The 25,502-nt window shown below is 38.3% G+C and overlaps 1 protein-coding gene across 2 annotated transcripts in view; it reads right to left on the reverse strand.

The window, feature by feature from the left end:
- The window catches only part of CDKL5 (cyclin dependent kinase like 5), a 169,154-nt gene that overhangs the window by 58,138 nt on the left and 85,514 nt on the right, over nucleotides 1-25,502 (reverse strand). For both annotated transcript variants that reach the window (XM_081566535.1, XM_081566536.1), the window contains exon 4: nucleotides 7,025-7,070. In XM_081566535.1, coding sequence (XP_081422661.1) covers nucleotides 7,025-7,070 — 46 coding nt within the window. The remainder of the gene's footprint in view (nucleotides 1-7,024; nucleotides 7,071-25,502) is intronic.

Genomic DNA, 25,502 nt, shown 5'->3' on the forward strand with positions numbered 1-25,502 from the left:
TTTGGTACTTTGTTATATATATATTTATCATTCGAATCTATACTAACTTTGCTAAACAATGGCTAAAGAGAAAAGAAAAACAAATCATCAAAAAGGAGGTCACAAAATCACTTAGTATGCAGAGCCACCTCATTTAAGCAGCTCATCTTGTTTAGGAAGTGAAGGCTCTTCTAATTTATGCCACTCAGTTATTAAAAGTTGAGGTAAGCACTTCAGCACTAAGATTGTTATGAATGGGAACAGGAAGAAAGTGGAGTTATTAATTCTGTAAGTGAAAGCAAAAATGCACACTCTTCATTATCTGGAAATTCCATTATTTTTGTTCCTATGAGTACTTTTAAAGGTTCCTGGCCTACTCCATGTACTTTATGATGAAAATTGTGGCACCAAATGATTAGATGATTGGGAAAAGGAATGCACATTCTACTTATACATGCTTCTCTCCTCAGAGGTTCAGAAAGTAGCAAAGCTGTTGAGTAAGGCAGATTTTTAAAGGTAGATGCATAACCCACTGAAGTGGGCACAACTCCCCCTGCCTTTCAGTTGAAATAATCTCATGGCTTTTTATTTAGGCTGTGTGTGTGTGTGTGTGTGTGTGTGTGTGTGTGTGTGTGTGTGTGTGTGTGTGTGTGTGTGTGTGTAGTGTGTGTGTGTGTGTGTGTGTGTGTGTGTGTGTGTGTGTGTGTGTGTGTGTGTGTGTGTGTGTTAGTCACATCCAACTCTTTGCAACCCTATGGACTGTAGCCCACCAGGTTCCCTCTACCCATGGAATTCTCCAGGCAAGAATACTGGAGTGGGTTGCCATTTCCTTCAGGGGAACTTCCCAACCTAGGGATCCAACCCAGGTCTCCTGCATTGCAGGCAGATTCTTTACCATCTGAGCTACCAAGATTCTTTACCATCTGAGCTACCAGGGAAGCCCTTTATTTAGGCTAGGCTACTCCAGTTAACAAATGAAGAAACCAAATATAGAAAGAATAACTTTCTCAGGGCAAGTAAAGGGAATGTCACACCACGTAGAACACAGGGATAGAGGTGACATGGTGTAAAGGCAGTGGGTGAGCTTTGGAGAGTGAGTCGGAACACCCAAATTCAGGCCTAGACTCTTTCTGCTTCACTACATGGCAAAGCAGCACAGTGTCAGTGGAAGAAAAGCTCAATGAAGATCCTGAGGTCTGTGTCTCAGTCTCAGTTAATCAAATAGTAGCTGTGGTTCCTCAGCTGTAAACTAGTGTTAGCATTCTACTAGATGCTGCTGAAGGCCCTACCATGTGATTCCTGCTTATATGCATGCTGATAGACCTGGTCATCAATTACCATGGAGGGTGTTTAGCTTAGGACAGGTAGTGCTTCTGACCAAGTTCTGTAAATTCTACTGAGTGATGACTAAATAGTAGGGTCAGAAAAAGGACATTAAAAAAAAAAACTAACCTATTTTTAAACTTGCCAGCAAGGCTGAAAGTTAACACATGTAAAAATCAAGGAGGGAGATACTAAGTAAAAGAAAACAATTTTTAAGAAGAAAGATCACAGGAGCAAAAGAAATGCAAAGATAAATGATGAAAAGAGAAAAATCTAAAGATGAGCAGAAACTCTTCTGTAACTCTATTTTTAAAGAACTGTGGGCTTGTAAAAGAAGTCCAGAAATAACTATAACCTACTTTATGAAATCACAAACTTGACACTTTTGTATAGCCAAAGAGGCACCCCAAAATGGACTTTAAACAGGCACTCTGTGGGGAAAAGTCAAGCCATCATTGTACAAAACCATAACAGTGCCATTTTTGAGTCTGGATGCCCTGACTGAAGAAGGAACATCAACAGGAGGCAAGAAAAACGGCCAGGGGGGTTTGAATGGTGGTACTGCTGTCATATATACCAAAAATGATGCGAACTCTTAAATCTTCAGAGATGAAGGCCAGATAAAGCACAATGGAAATAGATTAAAACATGAAAGGTGCAAAATGTTCACCAAATCCAAGAAGAATCCCTGAAGTTTGAAAGAGATCCATTTTGGTCATTAAAAATAAGTGTGGTGAAATCATGACTAGCTCAAACTTAGTGAACTGATTCATCTGTTTAAACAAGGGTTGGAAAGTCTGTCTCGAGGCCTCTCTTACAAAGAAATCAGATTCTTGAATTTAAAGATTATGAACCTTGTTTTGTACAACTATACAAAATAAGAGACCAGAGTTCCCTTGATTCTGAGATCAGAATAGAACTTTCTAGCATCTGAGTAAAAATAAGGATGAAATAAACTGGAGGAAAAAATGATCAATTAAACATTTTCTCATGATTAAGAACAAATATGTCCATTCTAAAGTAAAATATTTATCTACAGAAAACACAAACAGGAGCAAGATATGAAATCCAAGCAATTTTGATAGAAAAACAAAGACACAGCCTAAATCCTATCTTAACCATAGACTACAACACAACTCCCTGAAAGTCAGCCTCCTTGTCATGTATGGAGGCCCAATGACAAGTGAGGAGGATCTCTCCTCACCCGTACATTCGGGAAGGGCTAAAAAGTTCGAATAAACAAAAGGCAGTATCACATCAGATGATTCAAAAGTTTGTCAAAAATAAATTTTAGACCACAGGACTTCTTTAATTAAAGGTTGAACAGTGTTTTTAATTCTTGCTGGTCCAAAGCTATCTAAATTAGTGCTCTTCAATTATTTAAAGAATTGAGCATGGCAGACACTGGCACATAAGAGAATGCTGACCCAAAAGTGATAGAAGATTATCATCTGAACATCAAATCTCAATGTACAAGATTGGAATTATAGGAAGGGTAAGAGGATTAGCCTCAATTTATCATTATACATAGCCTGAAAAGTAGCTTTTAACTAAATAATCTCTAGTATCTTTTTGGTCTCTGATCATTTTTCTCTTCTCAGAAAAATACAAATACATACTGAGCAGAATTAATTCTACGGAGACTTCTGGTTGGTTAGGTATTTATTAGTTAAGTGTTTCTCTGTGGAAACTTATATTAATAGACAAATTTATAATACTATCATTCAGGGTATCATCAAGAATTCATTATCTGAGACTCCACATTCATGATGATGAATAAAGAAACAAAAGTCATCAAAATAGAAAATATTAACAAATGAAAGGATCTCAAGATAAAAATGTCTTCACTCAAGCATTCCTTCCTTTTAACAGGAATTTTTAATTCCCACCAGTGTGTCAAAGTTTTTCAGGGAGAATCATAGGCAAAGACACTGATAAATGACCTGATGGAGTTATACCAGTTAACTGGAGAGAAAAAAAAAAAACTGACAAGGATGAAGACAAGGAAAAAAAAACAAAACAGGAACATACGGAAAAAGAAGTGACAAAACCTTTTGTATACTTTTAATGACCTTTTTATTGTGAAAGTCATTCATTGACCTAGCCTACAGTTTTACTGTAAAAATTGCCCCACCCTGCCAAAAGATAACACTTGATTCTTTTCTCTAAGAAACAGTACATAGTTGCTATTATAATCTAAATTGTGTTAACTATAAGATAAACTTATTTTCATAATTTTAGTTTCTTTTTTTCAACTTAAAACACTCAATTTAATTTTTTATTTACTATAAAATTTTGGTTTCCATTTTAAATAAAAATCTAGGATAATGACTTCTTGAACTAAACAGCAGTCTACCTTAAAATGATGCTCAAAAAATGGTTCATGTAAATTTGTGGATACATATGAATTTAATGAGAAAACAGGACATTATCATAATCTTTTAAAGCTAACAGAAGATAATATATACTAAAAAAATATTCCTTGATACCATCAGCATGAGAATACTTGATTAGCTTGAATGTGGGTCAGACCAAGTTCAGATCCCATTTCAGTTTAACAATGTTTTTGCAGAATTATTTCATTACCTTCACAAAGATTTTTAAATACTGGATTTAGAAAAGTCAGTATCATAATATCAAAAGAATATATTCAGGGTAACTAATAAAGGAAATTCATGGGAGCTATATGACAATAACGGAGAAAGCAATGGCACCCCACTCCAGTTTCTGCCTGGAAACTCCCATGGACGGAGGAGCCTGGTAGGCTACAGTCCATGGGGTCGCTAAGAGTCGGACACGACTGAGCGACTTCACTTTCACTTTTCACTTTCATGCACTGGAGAAAGAAATGGCAACCCACTCCAGTGTTCTTGCCCGGAGAATCCCAGGGACGGGGGAGCCTGGTGCTTCCGGCTGTGGGGTCGCACAGAGTTGGATATGACTGAAGCGACTTAGCAACAGCAGCAGCATATGACAATAAAGGCAATATTATCATGAAACAATATTTTTAATTATAATTAGCTTGACTAAAATTTAAGATGATAAACTGATACAGAATTAACTGGTTTACATAGGGGTTGAATGGACATCCTCACCAACACTAGACTATCTATGTACACTTCACACTCCAAAAGAGTGTTAACTGCACATGTTCCCTTGCTTTCCATTAAGCACGGTAATACTCTGGCAGGAGGAAAAGGATAAAGACAGAAAAGATTGTGTTAGGTCTCCCAGGGAGAACTGGAAATAATAGGAAAGTATGCCTAGGGTAGGCCTGGAACTGAGAAGTTAGGAATAATTGGATACGTTTTCAGATTCTATCGCTGAAATATTTAGGAAGTATCCCTCCAGAAGTATGTACAGGCATGCCTACAAAGTGTCCAGGTGCAAGGTGGGTGAGTGATGGGGCTGCATGCTTCTGAGTTATAGTAACTGATAATGACCCAGCAGAGATGAGGGCAGAGTGGATTCGTGTTTTGTCAGCTCAGTGAAATAAGAACTGATCAAATGTTTCCCATAATGTGTAGAATACCAATACAGTCCTGGGATGCCACAGCTAGAAACAATCTCTCTCACCTCAAAATTATGCGAAGTGATTCAGGCACTGACTGCTTTCTACTCTTGTACTGCTTTTTATTTACAGGTCTTAATTCTAATTGGTCAGAAGCTTCTTGAAAGTATCCAGACCTGATTTACCTTCACGGTTCTTACAGCACCTGGTTCAGTACTCAGTGAAATTTTTTTTTTTTTGGCAACACCATCCAGCATGGTGCTGTTAGTTCTCTGACCAGGGATCAAACCCAAGGCCCCTGCAGTGGAAGTGCAGAGTCTTAACCACTGGACCGCCAAGGAAGTCCCCAACGGTCAATGAATTTCAACAGATACACTACTGATTGCCAATCTGAAGGTACTCTAATGTGGGGTCAAATATATCGCTTAATTGAAGCTAAGAATTGGTATTCTATAGGATAGAGGTTGTAAAGAATTGGGTATTTATTTTTTTTAAAGCAATGACATATGTGGCCTAGATCGCACTGCTTTTCAAAAATTTGATGACAGATCATTTCTGGTGGTAACTGATGGTTGACAATGTGCCTTACAAGATGAATACATAGTCAGAAGTTTTTATATGCAGGCAAAGGTTATGCTTTGATCTACTGTTGCAACCACTCTTTTTAGCAGAACACCATTTGTCTCCTGGCCACCTGTGGTTAGCCCAAAGCCACTGCTCAATGGTCTCCTAGTGGGTTGGCCTGGGGCTATTGCTTCCTATTAGACTACAGGTATATTATTTGAAGTAGGGCTTTTTTGGGTTTTGTTTTTAAAGAATAAGCTAAAAGTACTTTTTTTTTTTTTTGGCCTACTCTTTAAGGCTGCCAAGACAAGGCTAAAATTCCCAGCTGACGTGCATGTGCTCCACATAACCAGCACATCAGAGCTGGGTTACATCAAATACTACTGTCTCTACCCTAGGAATTGTCAGTGAGACCCTTTTGTTATTTAATGTTTGCTAAGTCTCTAAGGTAGGGGTGGTGAATGTTCACAAATACAGAGGCTGGTATCTGACAGTACACAGTCGCTGTGTGCTGATGAAGGTAGGCTATGAATGCTATTGTCACGCTTCCAACTAGATATGATCGGTTGATGCTACGGTGGGGTCTCTCACTCCTGTAGCACTAGTTTTCAAATGGCAGGCTGTGACTCATTAGTGGTGAAATCAAAATATTTGATGCCAAAATAGGTAGGTACTTATATGAATTTATATGAGCAAGAAAGAACAGAAAATGAAGACCCTCACATTAGTAAAATAACCTTGTGAAACTTTTCCTTCAGTTATATATGTATGATATTATGTATGAGAATACTGTGTTAGGAGGTAAAAAATATTTCTGCTTAGAGTCTCTGTCAAAAAAAAAAAAAAACCTGAAAAAAATGCTACCTGGATCTTCTTAGAGGCCACGTCTGTCTTTGGAGTCAGTTTTACTACTTGGCTGTATATGTATGGCCAATAATAGTCTGGATTTAAAACCTAATGGCCTAATGAAACGCTTTATTTTTTCTCTTGTACATTATTACTTTCACTGGGTACACTATTTTTTGTTGTTGTTATTAATATTTTATTTTAAACCTTCTTGCCCAGTATAGGGCAAATTTAATACTCCATTTGAAATGGTCTGTATGTGTGACCAAACCTCCAAGTATGGTATTTCTTCTTGAAAAGCTTTTCTTTTCCCAATGAGTTATTCTAAATATAAAACCATTCCCCCTGTACTGTCTCCATACTACTTATCTTTGTATTTCTATCTAACTAGGAAGCAGAGATCACAGTAACCAATACCAAAGCCTTTAACACAGCACTCACTACTTGGATGAACCCAGGAAGTATTTACTTCAAATAAGTTTTCTCATTTTAAACTGTTAGTATGTAGAAACAGTGTAAATAGCATGTCTTCTGTCCAGCATTTGAAGCAAGATTTCCAATGCTAACTGTCTCTTTAAAACATAAAGTGAATTTTCTGATATCATGAGATTTGAAAATATTCACACAAGAGGAACTAGATGTTTCAAAGCAAAGCATGATGATCAATAAGATATATTTATTATACTTCCTGAGACTGAGAATCTAAAATCTAAGGAACAGAGTCTAATCAGCTAGATTTCATCTCTTCCATATTCTATTCACAAAAACTAAATACAGAAAGAAAAAAATATATATATATACCTTCACTGTCCTTGAATTTCTTGATTGCCACAATTTCATGCGTTTCCTGCAAAGAAAAAGAGGCAGAAGAAAAGTCATTCTCTAGTGTTTTTCAAACTGGGAATCCCAATTGTCTGGAGGTATATTCTGAAACAGAGTAGCAAGAACTTAGAGAATAAAAAATAAATCCTCCTTGTCCCCAGTCCCTCATTTCTCAGTTTCAAAATTGTCTTTCTTACTACCCTGCAGGCATTGTCAGGGAAGGAAAAGGAGAATGGGGAGAGGCTGGGGGACCAAGGGCTGATCTGGCAACAGAACATGGATGAACCAGCAGCGCCAATGTCTTGAGGCAATGCAAAAGTAGCAGGATGGATGACAATAGACAACATCTATATTGTCCTCTGAAACCCAGGGACACATTTAATTGGGTTTCTCAGACCAGAGAAAAAACTTCTATAATACTTGGTAGTTGCTGGTAGCAGAATACCTCTTCCAAGTCTCCTCCCTTCACTTATCTCTTCCTAACAAATCTATCTTCCTAATCTATCTAGTTATTCACCAGCTCCTCCCCATTGACACCCATTTCAAATCCAAAGTGGATAAATATTTGCCACCAAATACCAATCATTAACGTCCCCCTGCCTTTATTTAGCCCTCCTGAATTAACAGAAGTAGTTGGTGAGAAGAACCCTACTTTAAACTGAAACATCACAAGTTCTTTTATTTATTTATTTATTTTGGTATTTTTTGGCTGGAAGAGAAGGAAATAAAGGCTAGAAAGGAAATGGAAATGCTAAGGATTAAGTATAACTACGCTAAATAATTCATGTCTAATATTCTAGCCTATAAAAGGAATAAAAAAGCTTTTGGCAAAATAATACATAGATTCTTCAAAGCCAACACGTCATATAAAAAGGTCTTCTGGATAATTCAGGCCTTCTCTTTTTTATTCTAAGTGGGGATACTTTCAGATCTGTAAGAGCAAACCTTTTATAAAACTTTGTCCCTGCATCAAAACAAAAACAGACACAATATGAGACAATAACCAACAGGGTACAAAATCATTAACTTATCCAAAATACATGCTTTTCTCCTCGGTTCCTTATAAAAGCAAAGGAAATCATAAAAGTAGGGGGAAAAAAATAAATTTTTAAAAAGTGACCATTATGGTGAAAGACAAACCCTGAGTCATAACCATGTCTGTAAATCAAACCCTGTTTCTCACCTGCCCGTTGAAAATAGTAGAAAATACCAGCTTTCATATTTGTGTTACAGGGGGAAAACTATCTGAAAGTGCTATAGGCTACTGAGGAAAAAGATTCTTATTAAGGTTATTGTTTTTGTTTTTTACGGGAGAAACAGAACATAAGAGTACAGAGAGCTTTGGGGATACAATTTATTTGTGTACCGGCAGAGCTTCTGACTTAAACTCAGCCATCCAGGTACTTTCTGATACTGTAAGGTTTCATTATTGAGAAAGCAAAACTGCAGTCAAAGTGATGTGGAGGATGATCACCTAGAATATTAACAGAGGTATTTCCAGGTAACTCTGCCAGGTATGCTACTCTCTCTTAATACACTGACACTGTTTTCTTACCCTGCTCCTTTTCAAGTGGCTCCAGCTAGCAACCCACCTACAACCTAAGGGAAAGTACAAAACCCTATCAACAAAACTGCTCACAGCACAAAGAAAGGGGCAGCAGGATGGCATCCAAGAAGAGAGGCCAACTGCCCACGTTTCAACTGAGTGTAGCATTTCATCCTACAATGCACATTTTTTGGTTGCGTCCTAAGTGTTTAAGCATTGTTTGATTTTATAAAAGGTCTTGCTTAGTTCAAAACTGCCCACTGATATGACTACATATTTAAATTTATGACTGCCACCATCTTGAAGAAAGAAACTCATCAGATTTCCCCCCTGGCAATCTCATAGAATTTACAATATAAAACAGTTGCCTGAAGTGGGGGGGAGGGTCAAATAAAATGAAATGTTTATTCTTTTATTTATCCTTTCATCAATATCACGAAAATCCTCTTTCACCTCAACACACACACACACACACACACACACTCAATATGGGTTTTGTATTTATTTACAGACAAAGTCAAACAAATGGAAGTTTTATACATAAAGTCAATTCAATGTATGGTGGAAAACACACACAATTAAGAGCAGAAGATGCTGGAAAAATTTAACATTTTTATTCATACTATTTATAAAACTAATATGAACTCATATAAAAGAATATAAAGGGATATAAGAGTATAAAAAGAAATTTAAAAACTATATAACCCTTCCTAGTAACAGTTGATAATATTTTCTTCCAGTAAATTTTTCTCAAATTGGAAGAATCTGAGAACACATATATGTGTTGCATGTTGTTTTTAATTCACTTGATATTGTACATGGAATATTCTGACCTGTCATTAAATACTTTTTAAAACCACTATTTTTAATAGATGGTTATTTAACCAGTCTACCAATGAACATACTTCAACATCTGCATCTTCATTTTCATAAAGCAAATTCTGTAACTGATAATCTAGGTCAAGGGGTATGAACAGATATATCCAAAAATATATTATTTTACAGTTCCTTTCGGCAGCATGAGAACCAACTCTACAACCACAGCCAACACTAAATACAGTCATTAATAAATCTTTAGGTACCAATGAGATCAGAGGTTTGTTTCTGATCTAATATTACCTGGAAATAAAAGAACTTAGAAAAGTTTTCTTCTAGCAACCTTAAATATTGTTTCTACTCCTATATGTCTAAAGTTTCCATTGGTGGTAGTTTGGTGGTTTAGTCGCTAAGACACATCTGACTCTTGTGACCCCATGGACTGTAGCCCATCAGGCTCCTCTGTCCATGGGATTTTCCAGGCAAGAATACTGGAATGGATTGCCATTTCCTTCTCCAGGGGATCTTCCCAACCCAGGTCTCCTGCATTGCAGGCAGATTCTTTACTGACTGAGCTATGAGGGAAACCTTGTAACTTTAAGGCTGAACTTTTCATAATTGCTTTATGTGTTTCATTCCCTATTGCATCATAAGTGCCTAGAATGGCAGGCACATAGGGAGTGTTCAAAAAATATTTCATGAATGACTATTTCATGAGTGAATTAATCAAAACTGCTATATCGGTTTTGTTCATTTCCTTCACTTTTGGTTTATTGTCTTTCCTTATTTCAGCTAACTTTTGCAATTTTTGCCTTATTTCAGCTTGTTACCACTATAGAGGCCATATCCTCCTGGCTCTCCTTTAGGAGACAACTTCATCTACTTGTTACCAAAAAAAATTATTTTTAGAACTATGTGTTGCTCTTAAATCTTCAGAGCAGTATTTTATCTACTCATGACTTTTCATAAGCCACACCCTCATTCCCATTTATAACTCATCCTCACTAAGACAGGAAGAGATCCACCAGGCTTGGTGTCAGGCAGCAAAAAAGGTAGTTGGACTTTTTAGCAACCTGCATTTCAAAGGCAGATTGATGTACCCGAGCACACTTTGAAACAACCTGGATTCTTAGTAAACATTCTTCTTGTTGGGTTGGCTGGTCTGAGGCTGGGCCACCTGGGCAAGGTTCTCTGAATAAGCTGTTTGCTGAGCCCACACTTCCTAGCACATCCTACTCCCACTAATTTACCTTCACCACACCTTGTCATGGGGTCTGTGCATCCTAGGATACAAAATGCTGCTTCACATCCATCTCTACCTCTTGCCCTTCTGTATTTGAGGCATTTTGTCTCGGAAAAGATCTGGCAATATAGATGCTGATGATGATCCAAGTCTTTTCCTATTCCTTTTGGATACTTTGCCATATTCTGGTTCAGAAAATAGAATAGATAGCATGTATTTTTCAAACAATCTCCCTGGACTTTGCTAATGACCTTTGATGTTTAATTTCTTAATTTACAGAACTTTTACAAGTTTATGGTTTTGTTTTTAAATATCTTCATGCCACCACCTTGAGATGTTACATATAACATAGATGTAGACAAAGAAAAAATATGTGAAAACTCTGAATAACTGTGTTTTAAATTCAATTTATTCAAAAAAGCAAGCCATTGCCCCACAACATCTGCAAGAGAATGTCACCAGCTGTAGTTAGTAAGATAGGCACAATCTGCTACTTGTTTCAACGTCTTATTTGTTTAAACGAGGAGTTACTTAAGAGCTCATATTTTAAACAACAAACTAAGGATATCATAAAATATATAAGTAAGCACTAATGATCATTCCATGCCTCACCCTTAATTTTGTCTCAAAATTGAAATTATATTACTTTGAAATGCAGAAAGATAGAGGTTTCTGAATTGTACTACTATCTTCATGACTAAACAAGCTAAATGAAAGCATTTAACATTTTCCAGAATAAATTTCCACAATTGAAAAAATAAAGAGAATGAAAAATAAATTTTTAAGTAGCAAAAAATAAAAAAATACCTCTAGCACTCATATTTCTTCCTGTATTGTCATGATCCTCAACCCCATAAAAACCATGCATCCATCAGTGAACAAACATACTGAACACAGAGACTTGTAATCAAAACTCACTTCTGCTACTGACTGTCTAAAGCTCCTGAGTCATTGGTTTATTCCCAGAATCAATTGTCCCTTCTTAAGATGTTGGCAAAGTAACTGATTGGTATTAACAATCATAAATTTACTACGTTATTTTAAATGCAGTTACATAACTTGATTTAATTATGCTTTGGAACAGTAAATTCTCTAAACCAATCATACAGTTATAAGGAAATAGCAAGAATCATCGTTTTAAATGTTTTGCTCTAGTTTAAAATATCCAACATGCATTATGAAACAGAACAGAAAAAAATAATGATTTTATTTTACTCTGCTATTCATGGATTAAACCATTTCAAAGTTATACTCTACAATTCATTCTCTATTCTCTGAAGAAGCCCTTCCTTGGGAGAAATTACAACTTGACAAGTGTTTTAAAATATTTCACTCTGCATTTGGTATGCAAAGACCACACTAAGTGCTTTCAAACACTGATGTGATCCTTCAGCAGAACCAAAATCCTATAAACATAAATATTATCATCTTATAGATAGATATGGTAACTAAAAAAGTCAGCTTTATTTTACTGTTCTTAAGAACTTTTGTGCCAGACCCTGTGTTTCCCATGTATTAACTCATCTAATCTTCAAATCAATACTCTGAAGAGAATCTTACCATCATGTTCATTGTATAGATGAAAATGTACTGAATTTGCCCCAAGATCATACAACTAAGAAGTAATACGGCTAAAATTTTAAACCTAGGAAGATTGATTCTGGAGGCCATTTCTCATCTATGGCAATGCTATTTGCCATTGCAAGTCATATATATAAATTCTACTGTTGAAAAGGATATATTCTAAAACACACACACAGATGCTCACTCTCTCACTCCTAGGGAGGTATGCTTATTTCTCTTCTGTATTTTCTCAAAATGCTAGCAGCAACAAAACTTTTCAAATAGTTTTCTAAAGTCTGTTATAATATTTATATATCTAAAAGTATGTGCAAATATTTCATATATCTCCATCTTTATCTATATTCAGACTTTTATTTCACAGAATGTTAGACAAATTATTTAAGTTACTTTTACACTGTGAGCAAAATTATAAAATGGGAGTAAATTCATGTACAGGATACATTCCATGGCAAGTAGATACAATGGAGCATTTAACAGAAATACCAAACATTATCCAGGATATGCAATGATAAGAACCAGACTGTAATCCAAGGAATCCCTCAGAGATCTTTCCTTGACTTGTATTTATTATTAATATGTATAAGCTACCATAGTCTGCCAATACTAAAAGTTAGATTAACTACTAAATATAAGTATTTCGGACATAATCAAGACGATTAACACTCAGGTGTGTATTTTAGTCAGCTAAGAACTGTCTGTTGGGCCCCAACTTTCTGTGAGGTTTTTTTTATGTGGCAGCCTAAGTTTAACATGAGTAAGTGAAGCATCTCATTTGTACAAATGCTCACATCTTAGTGTGTAATAATGCATGACAGGAAGTAAAAATTTATGACAAAAGTTAAGAAGTACAGTGAATGTTATATGATATGCCACAGAAGTTTAAAACAGATTGATCATGTAAATATAAAGAAAAAATATATTCCACTTTGAGATTTAAGGTTATAATATGTTGGTTTAACTTGCTTTGCTCTCTTTCTGAAATTTGAAATATGATAAATAAACCTTCACTCATGCCCATCCCTTCTCTCCCCAGAGGTAACTGCCATCCTAAAGCTGTTATGTACCATTCCCAAACACATTTTTATTACTACCAATGGATTTATACATGAGCAAATTTACTATTTTGTACAATAAAAATCATAACTGGCATGTTATTTTATACACCCTTTTGCAACAGTTCATTTTTTTTAAGTACAACATGGTATAGCTGAGATTTAAACATAAATCTAACCACCTGGGGATAACTGTGCCCCCAGGGGACATATGGCAATGTCTGCAGACACTTCTGGTTGTCACAACAGGGTCGGGGGTTGTCGTTACTGTTCAGTTGCTAAGTCGTGTCTGATTCTTTGCAACCCCATGGACTGCAGCACACACTTCTTACTAGCATCTAGTGGTCAAAACGGAGAAGGCAATGGCAACCCACTCCAGTACTCTTGCCTGGAGAATCCCATGGCCGGAGGAGCCTGGTAGGCTGCAGTCCACGGGGTCGCTAAGAGTCGGACACGACTGAGCGTCTTCACTTTCACTTCTCACTTTCATGCATTGGAGAAGGAAATGGCAACCCACTCCAGTATTCTTGCCTGTAGAATCCCAGGGATGGGGGAGCCTGGTGGGCTGCCATCTATGGGGTCGCACAGAGTTGGACATGACTGAAGCCAACTTAGCAGCAGCAGCAGTAGTGGTCAAAAGCTACGGATTCTGCTGAACACCCTACAATGCACAGGACAGTCTCCACCACAAAGAATTACCTGGCCCTAAATGTCAAAAGTACTGATGCTGAGAAACCTTGCTTTAGTTTTATTCATTGTAATGGTTTTGTGATAGTCCACTATAAGCATTTCCCTTAAAAAAGAGCCTGACCACTTGCTGAGATCAGGTAAAGCTTTGAAAAAGACTAATACACTGTGAAAAGAAATTTTAGTTGAAAATGGGATGATTAAAAGATTAATTTTTCAAAAATTATTAAAGCTATTAATCAAGCTACTAAAATGTCTACATTCATTTCATTTTCATAAAACAATTACTTTTATAATAACTTTTATAATATGGTTCCATTAGAACATCATATAGTGAACTATCAAAAGATAAATAAAAACATTATTTTTTGTTGCTAAGAACTCTTACATTTTAAAAAGCATTACAAGGAAAACTCCCATGCGCAGGCTCTAAAAAGGGATAGTCTTATGAAGATATGCATACATCATCAAGAACATGAGAAAGCATGCAGCCAAGAAAGGAAGATGTGGGAAGTGGGATCTTACAAAGAAAAAGTCTTCTATAAAACAACTGCCTTCAAGTCAAGTCAGTAATAAAATTCCTACATAACAAAATCTATTTTCTCATTTGTTTCCAATAAAACATCAAATCGCTTCTACCCTCTCTGGGCTGGATCTGCCCTCTATAAATCTTTATTGAGATGTAAAATGAGAATAAATGAATGTAAAATATTTAGACAGCATGCCTAACCATGCCGTCATCTTCTCCCTCTGAACCTGGTCCTGCCTCCTGTCCCATATCTCAGTGAACCCTAGCCAGAATTGAGGCCCACTCTTTCCATCTCCCTTGTCTGCAATCTCCAGTCCATCCAGGTTATCACCAGGTACTGTTGATGTTTGTTTCCTAAATCTTTTTCAAGTTGGTCCACTGTTCTTCTCTACCTGAACACTCCCATCCTAGTTGGAGCCTTTGGAATTCCCACCCAGGGTACTGCCTAACTTCCTAACACTTTTAATATGTCTGCCACTCAGCAACAGGCTCTTCATTTGCAAAGGAAAATCTGATTAACTACCCTTAAAAGACTCTTCCCAAACTCCCCTGCCCTAAGGACCACATCAAAGCTCCTTTGCCTGGTCAGCAGGGAATGGTCCCCAACCTCTCCTTCTTTGGTCTCCCTTTCTTGCTGAGCCCTCACCATCCTTACCACGATCTCTCCTGCTCAATATTGAGGCTGTTCCCTTTCCTCCTAAAACCTTGGCCCTTCCAGTGCCATTCAACCCTACACTATCCCTTAGGCCTTAGGTCAACTGTCACTTCCTTAAGGAAGTCTTCCTATAGCTCCGTGACTACCTCTGAAGCCCCAAATGCTCTCTGAGTAGACACCTCTCCTTTGTAACTTATATTAAAGTGACACCTTTACATACTTATCTGATTCTACCACAGGACTGCAAGTGTGTAGGTGAGAAATAAATGTATGACTGGTCTAAAAGAATGCTGAGCAAAAGAGAAAGATCTAGTGCAAATGTCGCACTGCATAATTATTTAAACCTCACATCTTCCCGGCCCGTGTCATCCATCTATTTGGACATCATTTACTAATTTCACTACAGTTTAACAGAGAAAAACATCTTTTCCTACCGTAATAATAAAAAGAATAAAAGATATTCCTTGATATACAAGGAGCTCAAACAACAAACCTAAAAACACAGAATACAAATATACATGTTTATGCTTTTTAAGGACAGTGTATCCCTGGGAGACTTATTAAGATAGATCTGTTTCCTTCTTTCTTCAGAAAGTTTTAAAAAATAAGGATAATGAAAGAACATAGAGCCTTCAAAATTTTATCTGGCTCTGTACAGAAGTCCTTCAGCAGGCAGGAATTGAAACAAGCTCTTTAAGTTCAGAATTATACTGTCTTGATTAAAAATCTCTTTTGCTATTTGGCTATTCTGGCCTCCTGCAGATCTTGAAAAGGCACTGCAAAACCAATATCAGTTTCTTTTTGTTAAAAAAATTCTTCCATAGCATTGCTATAAAATTATTGCAGTTACTAGGTTGCCAATATTTATCAAGTTACATCAGAAGGCTTACTAAATTAAAACGTTATTATTTATTTATTCATTTCTCCACCTGCAACGAGGATTCTCTCCTTCACCATCACCTCTATTCCATTTTGTGACACAACTAGTAAGTTTTCCTCTAGTTTGGCAAAATATAATATGGAAACAGATATGTCACATAATTACTAATATCTAACACGTGTGTTGTGAGATACTCTGAGTGAAGGAAACTGTCACAGACCCAGAACTAGCTAATACATCACTCACAGTCCTATATAGTAACAAGGTCCCCAAATCCTCAGGGCACACATGCTACAAATGCTCCCAGTCATTTTATATTAGTGGCATTCCAGGAATGAAGGAAGAGAGGTAAAGCCTGGGCTGATGTTGAACAGAGAAGGGAAGAGCCTCTCAAGGCAACATGAGGTTAGTGGGAAGAGAAAATGGAGAGGGTCTCTTGAAAACGTAAGCCACATTCTTAAGAATACTAGAATTCCCACAGTCAAGTCCTGAACTGTTTTTATTTGAACATTACAAGTGAACGTACCAGTAAGGCTGTGAGACCTGGAGCCACCTAGATGGCTGAGGTTTGAGTGTCTCAAATATAAGAATAAAAAACAAAAACCTAGGACCATTTAGCTGATAAATGTAAACAAGCCCACACACCTAGAAAGCCTTTATAAATACTTCTAATATGGTCCAGTGTAAGTGTTAGTGGATCAGTATCAACCTGAAAGCACACTGATTGATAATGTCTAAGGATGTAACCATGAGGAACTAAGGAAACTAGTTCACACAGAATTGTACACTTAAAATAGCTACCTCTTACTGTATATAGGGTATATTCTTTACATGTAAATTTTACCTCAATAGAGTTGATTTTAAATGCATCATTTAAAAATAATTCACCTCATAGTTATAGACTAATATAAATTGACTGCCCTACTTATTATGATAGATTAGGTAATTAATAAAATGTTATCAAGGTGAAAAATGAGGCAGCCAGAGAACAATTTTTATTAATCCCTCTAGCACAGCAAACACCCCACTCCAGTACTCTTGCCTGGAAAATCCCATGGACGGAGGAGCCTGGTAGGCTACAGTCCATGGGGTCGCTAAGAGTCGGACATGACTGAGCAACTTCACTTTCACTTTTCCCTTTCACGCACTGGAGAAGGAAATGGCAACCCACTCCAGTATTCTTGCCTGGAGAATCCCAGGGACGGCGGAGCCTGGTGGGCTGCCGTCTATGGGGTCGCACAGAGTCGGACATGACTGAAGCGACTTAGCAGCAGCAGCAGCAGCAGCACAGCAAATAGCAACTCTCTTCACTAGAAAGGGATAGGTGAACTTTCAGTTTAACTCCCTATTTATAGATTATGCAAAATCTGAGATGTACTTGATTTCATATAGCCCACACTTACAGACATTATATACAGTGCTCTCAAACCACCCTGTCTACACCAAACTCAGACTTGGTATTGTCAGCAAATGAATGGAAATTTCAAAAAGTACATTATAATCATGCTTGCCAGACAGCATTTCAGTTTAGAAATATTAACCATCATGTACGTACTGTAGTTACTGTACAATTGTGTTACAATTTTATTTCATTTTGCGCTCATTGTATAACAATGGATAATGAGAAAATGAAAATTCCACTTCTAGTGATCAAATAATCAAAAAATAATTAGGTATGCCAAATGCAGGCAATCTACAACCTCAATCAGACAATCACTGTATTTCAGCTGTGTTCAATAGTGAGCAAAATTTAAATTTAAATGATGAAAATATATCCTCTAAGACTAAATCAAAGATGTGCCAAGAAAACGTAGCTCTTTAATTCTCTACAACTGATTTACCCTTGCTTTTCAAGCTCTGAGCTTGACTTTAACTTGCATTTGATAGTAGCTCAGTCCTTTTTGATTTATAGTTGTTGTTGTTTAGTCACTAAGTCATGTCCTACTCTTTGCGACCCCACAGACTGCAGTACGCCAGGCTTCCCTGTCCTTCACTATCTCCCCGAGTTTGCTCAAACTCACAACCATTGAGTTGGTGATGCCATCCAACCATCTCATCCTCTGTCGCCCCCTTCTCCTCCTGCCCTTAATCCTTCCCAGCATCAGAGTATTTTCCAATGAGTCAGCTCTTCCCATCAGGTGGCCAAAGTATTGGAGCTTCAGCCTCAGCATCAGTCCTTCCAAAGAATATTCAGGGTTGATCTCCTTTAGGATTGACTGATTTGATCTCCTTGCAGTCCAAGGGACTCTCATGAGTCCTCTGCAGGACAATTCAAAAGCATCAGTTCTTCAGTGCTCAGTCTTCTTGGTAGTCTATCTCTCACATCTGTACCTGACTAAAAGAAAAACCATAGCTTTGACAAGATGGACCTTTGTCAGCAAAGTAACGTCTCTGCTTTTTAATACACTGTCTAGGTTTGTCATAGCTTTCCTTCCAAGGAGCAAGCATCTTTTAATTTCAAGGCTGCAGTCACTGTCCGCAGCAATTTTGGAGCCCAAGAAAATAGAATCTGTCATTGTTTCTACTTTTTCACCTTCTGTTTGCCATGAAGTGATGGGACCAGATGCCATGATCTTCATTTTTTGAATGTTGAGTTTTAAGCCAGCTTTTTCACTCTCCCCTGTCACTTTCATCAAGAGGCTCTTTAGTTCTTCGTTTTCTGCCATAAGGGTGGTGTCATCTGCATATCTGAGGTTACTGATGTTTCTCCCTGCAATCCTGATTCCAGCTTGTGTGCTTCATCCAGCCCGGCATGTCACATGATGTACTCTGCATATAAGGTAAATAAGCAGGGTGACAATATACAGCCTTGACGAATTACTTTCCCAGTTTGGAACCAGTCCATTGTTCCATGTCTGGTTCTAATTGTTGCTTCCTGACCTGCACACAGGTTCCTCAGGGTACAGGTAGGTGGTTTATAGTTTTCTTCAGGTAACTCTCAGTTACTCCGTTCAGATTTTCTCCCTGCTTCTACCAAGATGGCAGCTGGGTGTATGGATGTGGATGGGGTTTTGTAACTTGACTGTGGTAAAAGAAGGACTCATAGATACACATGTACTGGCCCTTGTGCTGTCCCCTGGGGCTCTATGGTCCCCAAGACAAGGTTCCTTATAGGTCTGGACCCCAGACACTGGCCAGATGCTAATGCTGGACCCCATCAGACTGTGGGCTCAGGGATGTGCTCTTGGTTTAGAGCACAGGGGGCTAGCCTGGTTGTTTGTCTCCTTCTCAGCTTTAATAGGAGAAGGCAATAGCAACCCACTCTAGTACTCTTGCCTGGAGAATCCCATGGCTGGAGGAGCATGGTAGGCTACAGTCCACGGGGTCGCTAAGAGTCGGACACGACTGAGCAACTTCACTTTCATGCATTGGAGAAGGAAATGGCAACCCACTCCAGTGTTCTTGCCTGGAGAATCCCAGGGACAGGGGAGCCTGGTGGGCTGCAGTCTACGGGATCGCATAGAGTCATACACGACTGAAGTGACTGAGCAGCAGCAGCAGCAGCTTTAATAGATAAAGCCATCTACACTCTGCAATCTCAAGTATGACTGTTACCTGGCCAACAACTAGAGTGTTGATATCAGCCCGCCCCTCAACACAGCATCCCCACTGACAGGTTCGCTAACTCTCAACCTAGTTACCTGGGGTGGGTGATAACTTTGGGATTCCTCAGAAGATACTCACAAGCTGAAGGAGGCCCAGGCATCCTCTCTCCACCTAACCAAATCGTGCCACAATTTACTCTGCTGTCACTGCTTCCATTGAGTTGAAGCAACCTTGCAAGGCAGTTTCTTCCCTGAGTTTCAAGAGGGGAATTGGGGCATAAGCATCCTTCACTTTTGGTTTCACCCGCAACTCAGTGTCCCCCATAACCAGAATTCCAGAACCCCATAGTGGTGGGAAGGACTTCCCTGATATCTCAGTTGGTAAAGAACCCGCCTGCAATGCAGGAGACCCAAGTTCAATTCCTGGGCCAGGAAAACCTGCTGGAGATGGGATAGACTACCCACTCCAGTATTCTTGGGCTTCTCTGGTGGCTCAGCTGGTCAGGAATCCGCCTGCAACACGGGAGACCTGGGTTCGATCCCTGGGTTGGGAAGATCCCCTGGAGAAGGGAAAGGCTACACCGACTCCAGTATTCTGGCCTAGAGAATTCCATGGGCTGTATAGTCCAAGGGGTCACAAAGAGTTGGACACAACTGGGTGACTTTCACTTTCATGGTGGTGGGAGGGGTGCAGGCAAAAGAATATCAGGACTTGCCTACCTTAACTCTGTTCCTCGATCCACATGTCTTTGGCTCCTGGAAGGGCTGTCTTTTGTTTCCTTTTAATCACTTCATGGGAAATAGATGGGGAAACAGTGGAAACAGTGGCTGACTTTATTTTTGGGGGCTCCAAAATCACTGCTGATGGTGACTGCAGCCATGAAATTAAAAGATGCTTACTCCTTGGAAGGAAAGTTATGACCAACCTAGATAGCATATTAAAAAGCAGAGACATTACTTTGCCAACAAAGGTCCGCCTAGTCAAGGCTGTGGTTTTTCCAGTGGTCATGTATGGATGTGAGAGTTGGACTATAAAGAAAGCTGAGCGCCGAAGAATTGATACTTTTGAACTGTGGTGTTGGAGAAGACTCTTGAGAGTCCCTTGGACTGCAAGGAGATCCCACCAGTCCATCCTAAAGGAGATCAGTCCTGGGTGTTCATTGGAAGGACTGATGTTGAGACTGAAACTCCAATATTTTGGCCACCTCATGCGAAGAATTGACTCACTGGAAAAGACCCTGATGCTGGGAAGGATTGAGGACAGGAGGAGAAGAGGATGACAGAGGATGAGATGTCTGGATGGCATCACCGACTCGATGGACATGAGTTTGGGTCAACTCCGGGAGTTGGTGATGGACAGGGAGGCCTGGCGTGCTGCGATTCATGGGGTTGCAAAGAGTTGGACACGACTGAGGGACTGAACTGAACTGAAGTCTCAAAGGAATTTCCCCTCTGAAGAGGCTTTTACCCTACTCTCTTATCTGGAACCGTGATAAAAGATTAGGAGAGAAATACCAATTTATTGACCAAAGATACATCACCAGGTACTCCAGAAAGATTATTTCCATTAAATACATAAACATTCAGCTATAATGATAGAAAAATAAACAAAGAAAGGTTTAAAATTAAAATGGACTAATGATCAACATAAAAATATATGATCCAAATGAAGGCAAACAGCTTGCTATAGATTCCTTGATTGAGAGAAGAACTCACTGTGCCTAACTTCCTCATGGCCAATTTTCCCAGCACATTATGTAGATACCATTGAAGTCAACATACTTAAATTTTTTAGACACTGGTGGGTAAACAAGATACAGAAAGCTAACAACAGCAGATTGTTATAGTAGCAATTGCTACTACAGAAGCAAGTTGCTCACTGATTCCTGGGAGCCTTAACAAAAACCAGACCCATGAGTATAGACTCATACCCTGCTGAAGTTAAGAGACAGTATAGCTAAAATGGTTATTAAATCATAGCTTAAGAGTGTCTGATTTGGGGTTTCCCTAGTGGCACAGTGGTCAAGAACTCGCCTGCCAATGAAGGAGATGTAAGAAACTCAGGTTTAATCCCTGGGTCAAGAAGATCCACTGGAGAAGGAAATGGCAACTCACTCTGGTATTCTTGCCTAGAGAATTCCAAGGACACAGGCGCCTGGCGGGCTACAGTCCATGGGGTCACAAGAGTCGGACATGACTGAGCACACACATTCACAATATCTCTAGATATAAGGAGCGTACCTTTCCTTCACACAGGAGATTTATTTCCTGCTTTTAGGGGGACAGAAGTGGGTCAGAGCTTCTTTCTTGCATCAGATGTTTCTCAAGCAACATCAATTCAAAATAATCAATATGCCATTGTGGCATATTTTGGGGTGGCCCACCTTGAGCCCCAACATCACCAAGGTTTAGTTTTTTCTAATTCATGAAAAATATGCCAGGTTTTAGGACAGAAACATGCTAAGGAAACTCCAAAGTTTGAAAGCAACCAAAATTACGTTCTGTATAATATCTCTAAGGTACTAAGGCATAAGGTCCTCAGGTGCAGGATTACTATGACACTGCCAAGATGTGAAGGACTGACAGGTAGAGTAAGAGGACCTGAGAAGCTGTCTGTTCACACAACTGGCCTGGAGTAGCTCCAGGGACCCTGTGACCATGATTTCTGACAGATCAGTCACACCTAGGCAGACAAGGAAACAGAAGGGTACAACCAAAATCTGAAAAAAGTTCTAAATCACAGCTTTCTGCCATAACCATAATCCACGTAGGAAACTGAAAAGTACATTCAACTTAGGTAGTAACAATTTTTCTTTTCTTAAAAAACTTATTTTCAAAGGATCTAGTTAACTTGGTGAAAATTTGTTGTTATGCGTTGTAGGGAAATCTAGAAAATGCCAGATTCACTTTCTCTTACCATAGGAAACGATGTGTTTCAGATATAAATCAGCAACCTGTGATATTTTTGAAAGAGCTAAAAATCTGGCATATCTTTATATCCAAGTAGCCAGCACTTTATCTTACATGTAATACATATGTAATAAAAGGTCTGAAATGAACTGTACCATATTTTCATAGTCATGGAAGAGGAACTGCTTACCATCATCACATAAAGAAGCTGGATGACATCATATATGCTACCTCAAGCAATAAAGCAAAAATAAAAAGGAGAGAGGAAGAGAAAAATCCCCAAAGTGGCCATGCCTTTGAAACAACCATGGAATATAAACCTCAAGCAATGCAATGTTTCAACAGAATTAGGCAAGGAAAGGAACACTGTAAACCTAACAACATTCTAATATTCTTGGCAGTCCTTCACATCTTGGCAGTGTCCTAGTAAATCCCGCACCTGAGAACCTTATGCCTTAGTACCTTATACATTCTGGCTACTTGACTTCAAGAATATCACCAAAGCTTTCTAGTTGAAATCCTCTTCTAGTAACATTTTCCCAAGGCCTCAGTGAGGCCATCATCTTTGCCAAAATAGATATTTCAAACATACTCTGCTTGTCAATCACTGGATTCAGGGAAAGAAATATGTATTACATTTCATGCAGCCCGGAAGCTGTCCAAGACTTCAAGGATAAAGTTTTCATTCCATACTTCATCTCATAAATTTTAAGAAAAACCACCTTTGCTCCAGTCACATCTAATTATTTGCAGCTTCTCAACTGAGCCTTCACACGTATTTACTTTTATCTGCTCACACTCTGTCTCCAGTATTCATCATTTCTTCATTCATTTATTCATTTGTTCAACAAACAAACATTTCCCAAGCTCCTAGTAGGTGACAGGCACTATGCTAAGCAGTGGGGATACATAGGAAACAAGACAAAAAGAGGGAGGGTCCCTGTTCTTATAGCAGTTACATTCTGGAGAGAAGAGACATAATAAGTAAACAAGTAACAGACAAGAAGATAACAGTAACTCCTATAAAAGAAAGCAAAATGGGTCAATTTAATAGAGTATTGATTTGGGTTAGGGAGTTTTCAAGGAAGTGATGTTTTAGCTACTATTTAAATGACAAGAAGCCAACTCTGTATTTCTAGTTAATTCTTTCTTTCCTCCTTCAAAACCCTCCTTTGGAAGCACTGCAGGATCCCCCAGCTTATTCTGTGTGTTCCTCTCCTGAGGTCCCTAGCACACTAACCTCACCTTCTACCAAGCTCTTACCACAACTACCCTGGAATCTTTGGTTTGCAATTCTGCCTCAAGGCCTACCTCAAACTAACTACAGTTAATAAGATCCATGAGTGTAGGCACTTCACATAACTCTCACCCCTAAGACCTAGCATAAAGGCGTACAAATAGCTTGGCAGGGTGAATTAAGCAGTTTAACTCCTCTAAGTACCTCTTAAGGATCTTACAGGGACCAAGAAGAAATAAGGCAATAGACACACAGGGCATAGAAATGGAATATGTAAATTTCCTCATAACTAAAAACATCACAGAAAATAAAGGCTGAAATATTATTTTTGTTAAACAGACCAATCCCCTGAGTTTTGAAATAAACTGTTTTTTGACATTTTCATTCTGTTGGTCCTAGAACTCTTCAAGGGCAGAGAGCACATCCCAATCATTATGCTGTCATGAGTTTTGCCCCTTCCAGAATGTGGGTTGTCTACAATCACTAATCATGTCCTTCTTGTTGTTTATTCCAGACATCCAGCAGGACTCACTACAGCAGGTGTTTTAACAGATGTCGGCTTAATGAATTAAATTTGAAGTTTCAAAGCTCTCCCCTGTGGTTCCTCTTGAGCCAGAACTAACAAAGAATCTTTATATATCAACAAAGAATGTATTTAAACAGCATGGATGATAAATCAATACAATTTTGAAAAAGGTATCTGACTTATATAAATCACATAGTGAGAAAGTGCATGTAGAAATCTCAAAACCAATGATATGAAAAAAAAGAAATTAATGGATGACTTTAAGAGAAATTATATATTATTCTCTAACAAAACATGGCAGAAAATTTATATTTTATACTATCGGGTACATAGAATATACATGTAAATAAACTTGATTCCACACTTTAATGAATGGAACAATGTATATATTTTCAATAAAAAATCAAGTTAAAGGACAAATATTTTCTGAACAAAGGAACTTGGCTACATTATAACAGCTTTATAATAAGCCCCTAAAGTAGAATTTAAATCTAAGGGCATGTGTAATATTTATATAATGACTTATGAATCACATCCTTCTCGTTATACTACTACCTGTATTTTTGTTCAAAAAGGCACTTCTAAAGTAATAGAAAATGTTACCACCATATAAAGAAATGTGATAAACAGATATATATCATAAAAAATAATCTAGTTAAATTTTCTCTTGAGCCCTAAACTACCAAACAGAAATGCAGAAATTTCTAACAAAATCATCACTTCCTACTTTCAGAAACAAATTAAAAAAATCTGATTATTAGATAACTGTAGTCAAGGCTATGGTTTTTCCAGTGGTCATGTACGGATGTGAGAGTTGGACTATAAAGAATTGATGCTTTTGAACTGTGGTGTTGGAGAAGACTCTTGAGAGTCCCTTGGACTGCAAGGAGATCCAACCAGTCCATCCTAAAGGAGATCCGTCCTGTGTGTTCATTGAAAGGACTGATGTTGAAGCTGAAACTCCAATACTTTGGCCACCTCATGCGAAGAGTTGACTCATCTGCAAAGACCCTGATGCTGGGAAAGACTGAAGGCAGGAGAAGAAGGGGTGACAGAGGATGAGATGGCTGGATGGCATCACCGACTCGATGGACATGAGTTTGGATAAACTCCGTGAGTTGGTGATGGACAGGGAGGCCTGGTGTGCTGCAGTTCATGGAGTTGCAAAGACACGACTGAGCGACTGAACTGAACTGATACTCCAATTTAAAACATAAGCTATGTAGGGGCTATTTTTCATACTCCAG

The sequence above is a fragment of the Giraffa tippelskirchi genome, chromosome X, assembly GCF_054371585.1.
Source record: "Giraffa tippelskirchi isolate mGirTip1 chromosome X, T2T-mGirTip1v1.2.pri, whole genome shotgun sequence".
In the NCBI taxonomy this organism is placed as follows: domain Eukaryota; kingdom Metazoa; phylum Chordata; class Mammalia; order Artiodactyla; family Giraffidae; genus Giraffa; species Giraffa tippelskirchi.